General features: G+C 42.3%; 1 protein-coding gene across 2 annotated transcripts in view; it reads right to left on the reverse strand.

The window, feature by feature from the left end:
- Window positions 1-251: 251 nt before the first annotated feature.
- The window catches only part of LOC134627835 (leucine-rich repeat neuronal protein 1-like), a 10,488-nt gene continuing 1,742 nt past the window's right edge, over window positions 252-8,997 (reverse strand). For both annotated transcript variants that reach the window (XM_063474249.1, XM_063474248.1), the window contains exon 2: window positions 252-3,374. In XM_063474249.1, coding sequence (XP_063330319.1) covers window positions 1,024-3,171 — 2,148 coding nt within the window. In that variant the 5' untranslated portion in view covers window positions 3,172-3,374 and the 3' untranslated portion in view covers window positions 252-1,023. The remainder of the gene's footprint in view (window positions 3,375-8,997) is intronic.

Raw genomic sequence — 8,997 nt, forward strand, 5'->3', positions numbered from 1 at the left:
TCCTCTTTTTTTAAAAAAAAGTGTTGTATTATTTATGTACTGAAGGTAAAAGCTTTGATAAATGACAGCCATATTAAACATGATTAGTTTTAATATGTAGCATCCACCAGAGGGCAGCACACATTCACATCTATCTGTGGAACTGAGAGCTTACAGTACCATCTATAAAGACATGAGATTCAGAGCCTAAATACAGCATGTGTCATCAACCACTAACACTGTTAATTTAAAGTGAACAGATGCAATAATTCTAATGCCAAAGAGTCACAGAAAACTCCCAAATTTCTGTAAAAGAATCAAAATGTTATTTATTTTAACTTGTTTAGTATACATGTTGCATGTGAAAATAATAAACTAAGCAGCCAAAAAATGTCTAGCTAAATGAAAGAATGAACAAAAAGTCAAAAGGCTTCTAGTGCACCTTAAGGAAAAAGAAGTCAAAAGGTACTTATCAAACATTTGCATTTCTAGCATTTAACATCACATTTATCTGCAAACTAAAATCCTAATATCTTGCGCTGTAAATTAGAAAGTTCAAAGATATAGTTGATACAACATTACTGCACAATTGCTAACATTCAGTAGACAGTTTAACAAGTCTAAACCCCGTTGTCAGCTTCGAAGTTCGTACAAACTCCTTTATCTATCAGTGCTCAACAGATTAACTGTTTTACAAAACCGAGAAAGAAACATTTCTAGTAATGCTGGAAGAAGTCCATCGACCCTGCTGCTGTAGAAGCTTCCCAAAAATAAGTGAGTCAAAAATGTACCACAGAAACAGAGCAGAGCAACTAAGACAACCTGGAGGCTAACTACAGCTGCCATCTTGGAAAGTCCAGAACGGTTAGAAAGAATCAAACAAAGGCGATACGCTATACTAATAAAAATCCTGCACTTGATCACTCTGCCTCTTATTAGCAAAGCTGAGAATACAAAAAAAATTGCAACTTTAGTCAACTTTTGCCCCAAAATGGCAAAAGTGTGTCTTTGTGCTGCTGGAGACAATAAATCCTCAGTGAATCCTCACCACATGTAATAACTGCGCGTGGTGTCAACAGGAGAGGGTTTTCCCTCTGTGCTGCCATCTTTGTCCTTCTCACCGTCAGCCTCCCATAAGTTAATGAGTGGAGGGTAGAGCTCGTTAAGTGGAATGGAGGATGTTTTCAGCATGTATTTCTTCAAGGAGTGGTGGTAATTTTTCCTCTTCCATCTTCGGGCCATGTAGATGCCCACAGTGGCCAGACTGAGGAAGAGCAACATGGTTGACATGACAGCTAGCACAGCTGCGCTTGGGTGCTGGTCTGTCAGGTCCAGGGCAAAGGTAGCGCTACGTGTTGTCACATTAACGCAAGACTTGTGTGTCTGCAGGTGGATGTTGGAGACAGTGAGGCATACCTCGTACTCGGTGGCAGGTTGAAGGTGCGTGAGGTTGTACTCGTGGACATCTACAGGGACACGGGCTGTGTAGGTGATGTGTGGATTGTCAATCTTCATGGTGGCCGAAGCCCACTTCAGGTTCGAGGACATGACATTAGAGTTGACTTTCCAGGACACCAAGATGGAGTGTGACTCCGTCTGCTTGACATAAATCTTCATCACCTGAGTGCTGTCGAGCAGGGTTCCATTTATGCGGATGGTGGCGACCCGTGTGTCAGCCCCTTCGGTATTCTGGGCCACACAGGTGTAACGACCAGAATCTTGCACCTGCACGTGAGAAAGCCGCAGGGTGCCCTCGCTGCTCAAGTGATAGCGCTCTGACACAGTGTCCATTGTGATTTTGTTTCCAAGAGGAGTCACCCAGTATATATCTGGATTTGGTTCAGCCATTGCCCGGCAGTCTAGGCTCACGCTCATGCCCAGCTCTAGATTCAAGTGGCTGGGAAAGGTTTCATGGGATATAAGGGGAAGACACTGCTCCGTTGACTCCAGCAGCCTGAACTCTCTGACCCGTTGACCTCTAAATTCTGGTGGGGAGGTGCACAGCATAGTCAAGGGCTCCATGAAGCGCACCGTGGTCCTGTTGGAACTCATCCACTGTATGACACAATCACACCGCAATGGGTTGCTGTGGAGACTGATCTCCCGCAGATTTGGCAACACATCCACAGTTTGCTTGTAAAGGGCAGTAAGAGCATTATTATTAAGCATCAGACTCTCAAGGGATGGCATATCCCTGAAAGCAAACCTGTGGATATAAGACAGTTGGGGGTTGTTGGTTGCCTCTAGTTTAGTCAGTTCTGGGAGGTTGTCCATAGCATAACGGTCAATAGACACTAACTCCATCATGTTGTTGATGCCCAGCTCCTTCAGACGTAGCATGTTTCTGAAGTCTCCTTCTTGAATTTTCTGGACTGGATTCTTGTTTAAATCCAAGAATTTGAGATTGGGAACTTTCTGAAGGGCCAGTTGGGGGATACTGACCAATTTGTTGTCATAGAAAGAAATGCTCTCCAAATTATCTAAACCTACAAATGCATCGGGTGGAACATCAGTGAGATCCATTCCAGCCAGAACCAGACTTCTCAGCCTTCCTAGGGGCTTGAAGTTCATGTCTAGGAGGCCAATAACTGGATTCTCCCCAATCATGAGAATCTCAAGATTGGGTGTTTCTTCAAACCAGCGGCTGTCTATGACATGGAGCCTGTTGGAGTTAAGGTGGAGGCGCAGCAGACTGTGCAGTCCTGCAAATGCTCGAGGGGAGATGGAGCTTATCTGGTTGTGGTTGATGTAGAGCTCCTGAAGGTTGGAGAGGTTTTGCAGGCAGTGGTCTGGCAGCTGCGTGATCTGGTTCTCCTCTAGATGCAGAGTGGTCAGGTGGTTCATGCTTGTGAGGCCGACAGCTTCCACAGTGCTAAAGTTGTTTTGGGATAAATCTAGCTCCGTCAAGTTAAACAGTACCTCCAGCTCTCCGCTGGTACGAGAGATGGCGTTGCTTTGGAGCAGTAACACTTGGGTATCCACTGACAGGTTGGTAGGGATGTGTGTTAGCCTTAAATCATTGCAATCCACTGTAGTTGCCTCCTTGTAGGTTGACTGAGGGGTGAACCAAGGGCGGATCTCGCAAACACACAAATGAGGGCAATCTTTGCCGTGTGCCGGTGACAGAAAGCAAAGAAGCAATCCTATGCACAACCAGATTAGAGGAGGCCAAGGCTGACAGCTGAGCGCCATGTTGTCTCCTCACCCTGCTCACAAAAGGCTTAAATGAGAGGCAGCTTTTGGGAGGAGGATATAAGGGCACGGTTAATAAGCATTAGTCTCCTTTGTAGCTAGCTGCTGTAGGTTGAGAATGGTGATTTCTAACCAAGAGGAAGGAGTTTGCAAAAGACAGGCAGGACAGGCATTAGATCCAAACTTCAACTTGAGGTTTTGACCTGAAAAAGAAAAAGAGTAAGGCAGCTGTTAAGAGATATAAGTAACTAGGAAAAAAAAAAGAAAAACGGCATAACAGAGTGAAGTGAGAAGGTAATGAGTTCATTATTAATTTCAAGATGATGAAAAAAAATGAGACACGTCACATTTCCATAGCAGCACCTCACAGATGTTTAGGGATATTTAAAATGATGTGTCTAACGGGGCAGAAAGAATCTGTCAAATTCATGTGGTTCCCCTTGAGTCACATAGGAATTTATCATCATTTTAAATTGCAGCTTACACATCCAGACATAACTGATAATAAGCAGAAGTGTGTTTAATTAATTCGAGATCTTGAAATGAACTTCAGCTGAAACAAGTCATCCCAAAGGACTGCTTGAAATTCGCTCTTGAGTGAGGCACTCTTTATTTACATGTAAAGCTTTAGTGTTACAGCAATGAAATCACAAGGCATTGCAACGTATTTAAAATCTTGCTCCTCCTTTACTAAAATTGCCATTTTACCCAAGCAGGTTAACAAACAGGGAGAAAGAGGCAACATTTTTAGACTGAGCACTAAACTTTTCAGCACGTAGGATGATAGGTTTGTTTTTGCCTGTGCCTCCTTGATGTATCTGTCTCCTTGGAGATTATGAAAATGTTTTCTCTCCCTCTCTCGCTCTCTCTCTGGTTTGGTTAGATTATCTGCATACCAGCTTAGTTTCAGTTATCCTCTTCAACGAGCGAGCAGGGTGGGAGCAGCCGGCAACTCTGGCTGTGAGCCCATTACACAACAGGCTTAATATACTGGGAGTGAGTGCTCTTCACTGTTAATCACTCACTGCTTATGATAAAGACCCATGGTAGGCAGTCACAAAAAAAGTTTGAGCTGTGGGCCCGCTGTATAACTGTGCACGTCCAGGTTTGTTGAGATTAAGACGAGCTGACTGACATCCTAAGCCGCCAGCGCATTTTTAAGATTTTATGCTTTTTTGCTTTTGTTCTACAGTCTGATGTCACACAGTCTGACAAATATTACTAAGAATGACCGACACAGACTCGACTTTCACAAGCAATATGAGTGTTGAGAATGAGGAACTGCTGTCAGTTTCTTTGAACAAATAAAAAGAATTCCTCTATACTGTTAGAAACTAGAAAAATAACATTCTTCTTTTAGCTAGTTTTGCACGTGCAGACACTGTATCTTGTCTGTATGTGAGGTTGTGTTTGTGTCTATGTGTCAGTACGCATCCTAAACAACCGAAAGGAAATCTCCATTTATTCCTATAATAGAAGACAGAGAAATGGGAAAGCAAAAGAGGCTCTTGGCTTTCTTTCACTAAAACAAACAACTGCAGTTTCAGCTTCCAGTATGACTAACACTAACGCTTGTTTTGATCCTCACATACTGAGGTTGAGTTTGTGCATGCGTGTGCGTGTGTGTGCGAGATGGGTAACATTTATTTCAGATCGTAAGTAGCAGGTTCCTCAGATATTAACATAAAATAGATACAGATTGTTTTCCCTCACCTTTCATATGGTGTCTGTTCACGCTTTGCGATGTGTTGACAGATTCTCGCTGTTTTTCCCTTAACATCGCATACACCATAATGTAAAAACTGCTTGACAGATACAGAATAAAAGCCTGTGCCATGTCGAGAAATAAGTTGTTTCTAGAAATTGAAATGCAGCAGAGGAGAGGAACTGCACATACAAAAAAAAAGGCTTTCAACAAATTCAGTCAAATAGAGGAAATATACCACAGAATGTTTAAGCATTAAAGCTTCAGCGCTCACCCCAGTTTCTCAAAGAATTCATATGCTACCTTGGATCAGGTGGCTGATCTCTGCAGTGACCTGGTCACACACTATCCGATCTAATCGATTCTCTCAGTGTGACTAAAGTGTGGCAGCAGGAACGTGTGCCTACTATTCATAGATCCTGATTAGAAAACTCTGAACATGTGGCTTCTCCTTCTGCTTTTAATCATCCATCATTTAAATAATCCAGTCATATGTTCTTCATTTTAATTACTTGCCTATAAATATATGTAGAAATCTCCTCGATAACACATTTATCTGTCCTCTCTCTCTTGCTCCATGTGTTGCATTGCTCGGGTATTAAATTGGAGAAGACAGGAGGAGTGATGTTTGTTTTCATGCTGAGGCCATAAAACTCAGACACCTGCCACTAGGTTTCTGGCAGCCTGGCAACACTGTGGGAGTCAGCATCCGGTCCCCACCTATGTCTTGCTGTGTGTACGTGTTGACCTTATTGACCCTGGGAAGTTTTGTTGGGCACATATGCTCTTTTTCACTGGTAGTTTGCTTCATAATGATTGCAGTACACAAATTTACACGTACACTCTCTCCGCTCAACCCACACACACACGTATTGTTGGCCACAGACCAGTTCTGCTGAAGTGTTTGGAATGGCTTCCCACCTGTTCATAACATCGAGCCTTTGCTGGTCCAGTGCTAAGCCATGCAGCCTGCTGCTCTGACCCCCTGCTCACTGCTACTCTTGCTAACGTGTTTGAAGGATAACACAAATCTATGTGCATTGCTTTTTTTGCATACATTGCATACTGATTTGAAAACACTTTAATTGAATAAAAATTCATGACACTTGTGTTGTTTTATGAATAATTTCATTTCATTTGATTTTCCACCTTCTAAGAATTGCTGCTAATATTATATTTCACCATATGCCCCTGGCACAGCCAGGAGGGACCTCACTTGATAGTGCACCACATCATTTTTCACATTGTATCAGAGTTTTATGGCCTTTAATGCACATTCTTACAGTTTTCTACACAGCTTGTGTGTTCTGTGCAGTCTTATAGACAGCTTCTGTAACTGAGAAGCTCAACATACAACTTCCTCATGATAACTATATATTCTGTAGTTGGCAACACACTTTAGTCTCACAATTTAAACTGCAACAGAGGACTTGTAAAGTCCTACCAGATCATATCAACAAGAGGGTGGGTGGTGGACAACTTTATGAACTCTTGTTTTCACTGCTCTCAGGGATGCAGCAGAGATTCAGTTTGAGATATAATATAATACACTCACTGCCACAGCAGGGCTGCACCTGTTGGGTATGAGCACCTTTATGCTGAAAATCTATTGCTAATCGCTCGGCTGTGGCAGCAGAGAGCACAGATGTTGTATGAAACATATTTCTTCTTACATTTGGATCTACACTTTCCACACAAAATACATTTTTCGTCCCATCGCAACCCATCCCCCGACACATACACGTCCTTGCCTATTCTTATTTGACTTGCTGATTTTTACATGCATGCATACTCAGAACACTAGAAGGAGGAAGAAAAATCCTTCAGTAGCTCGGCATTATCCAGCTGACTGTCTAAACTGAAGGCTCAAGCTGAGGGGATTTACTCTCACAGCACACCCAGTAGTTATGAGGTTTTAATCCAAGTTCACATTATACATATAAAATGCGTCAACATCCATCTACAATTGCTGCACGGAATCTACAATTGGTCTGCACTTGGTTCAGCTGAACCTTCAGAGGTTCATTGGCCCTGAGGGTCCGAAGCATGACAGCAGGATGTAATTGCGGCACATAACAAAGTTTGTCTGTTCCATGTTAAGGCTCCATAAATCTATTTATAAGACATTTTCTTTGGACAATACAAGTGGCGAGATAATGAGAGCCCCTGAAGGAAAACAGACCTGCAATCAGATGCAGGATCATTTCTCTTCAGATCTGCGGCTTGCAAGTCTTTATGGGTGCACCTGGCAGTCATTGTTTTCAATCACAGACGTTAAAGGGGGCTCCTGATTTGAAAACACTTTGATTGAATAAAAATCATGACACTTGTGTTGTTTTATGAGTAATTTCAGTTCATTTGATTTTACACCTTCTAAGAATTGCTGCTAATATTATATTTCACCATATGCCCCTGGCACAGCCAGGAGGGACTTCACTTGATGGCGCACCACATCATTTTTCACAGGAGGCAATTCTTTCACCCATCTGTTTCTGGGGCCCGTTTCACTGGGTGCAAAATGTGAGCAGTGTTTCTGAATCAGCAGCCACACAACAGGCTCACAGACATGCCATCACCATGGCAACGGCTATGCCACCGGCATTTGTTCCATAACCAAAGATATGAGAAGACAGCTATTAGTGCCATCAGGCAGCGAATGAAATATGCCAGTAAAAACTTGGGCTGGTGCAATAGAAACCCACTGGTATGATTAAACAGCCAACCATATGTGCAAGGAAAACACTGCCCTCGCAGAGGAACCAATAAATAAAACTATACTTTGCACATGCATCACCATACGCTATATAATAATAAGACACTTATTCATTTACTGATGCTTCGAGTTTGCCATGACAAACAGCATCAATCCAGAGCTGTAATGTGGCACTGAAACCTAAGCAATGCCGCCTGATGTTTTCTTCATGTCCTCACTGTGCTGGCCTGCCTGAGAGACATCCTGTTTCTGCTCCATTAGTATGCAAGTGTCTCACTTCACATCACAGAGGGCTTTGGTGCAGCTGCTGATTGCAGAGGTGTAGCTGAGAGGGATGCATGTCCACCCAGTCAGGAAAAAGACAGAGCGCAAAGAGAGAGAAGGTGGAGAGCTCGAAGACTACAGGAGGAAACTGCTGAGCTGAAAACACCACAGGACTCAAGGAGCAATGACAAAATGGAATAGTATGTATGGAATCACGGAAAAGTACGCTACATGATTTCTTCAGAATCCACTGAAGGTTAAAAGTCGCAGAGCAGCAAATTGTCTCTGTATTTCCATTTACCGCAAATCCATACAGGAGCCTTATTTCCCTGTGGAACAGAGATGGATCTTGACACAATTTTTCTTCTTTGGCTTTATTTTTTTTTCCTGTCCCTTTTTTTTGCCCACACTCTCCCTCTCCACCTCAGCTCTCCTTAAAGTTGCAGCGTGTATGAAAAGCCAATATGTTGTCATTGGAGTATCGATCAATCATAGTGACATGCCAAGGTCTCTAATCTCTGGGGAATCCCTATTTGGAAAGACTCAGAGGTCAAGGGAAATTAACTTTCTGTGTTTAAATTGACCTACTGCACAGAGCAAAGAAATCGTGCCAATATTAATTCTTTTGAGTGGATTTTTAGCAAATGTGCTTCTTCATTATGTGTGAGTTTACATGTGGGAAGGGACAATAAAAATGTAGTGAATGAATGTGGTTTGCATCGAATGGACAATAAGTCTTCACAAACTTAGTTCATTTACCATTTCTTATTTTTTACCTACATTTTCAGTGTTTTAGTTTGTTTTTAATGACATACTTAATCTTTAAATTGACAGAGCATCATATTTTATTTTAAAAAGGCTTTTTAAAGTACACTGTAGAGTGTGAAAAAACATATACTAATAATAAAATAAAATAAAAACACTCATTCAGTCATAACAAAACGACAAGACCTTTTAATGGCTCATTGCGTTCTCATGTTTGAATTCAGATCACACTCTCAAAAGAATAAGGTCAAGCTGTTGACACCCTCAACTCCCCTCCACCACTGTGGGAACTCCAGCTCCAGAACATGCTGCAGCGGTAGCCCTATGGCGCACAATGGCGCACAGACACACCAAGTCGTGTCTTTGTGTCGGTATTTTC

Source organism: Pelmatolapia mariae, linkage group LG5, assembly GCF_036321145.2.
Source record: "Pelmatolapia mariae isolate MD_Pm_ZW linkage group LG5, Pm_UMD_F_2, whole genome shotgun sequence".
NCBI classification, from domain to species: Eukaryota; Metazoa; Chordata; class Actinopteri; order Cichliformes; family Cichlidae; genus Pelmatolapia; species Pelmatolapia mariae.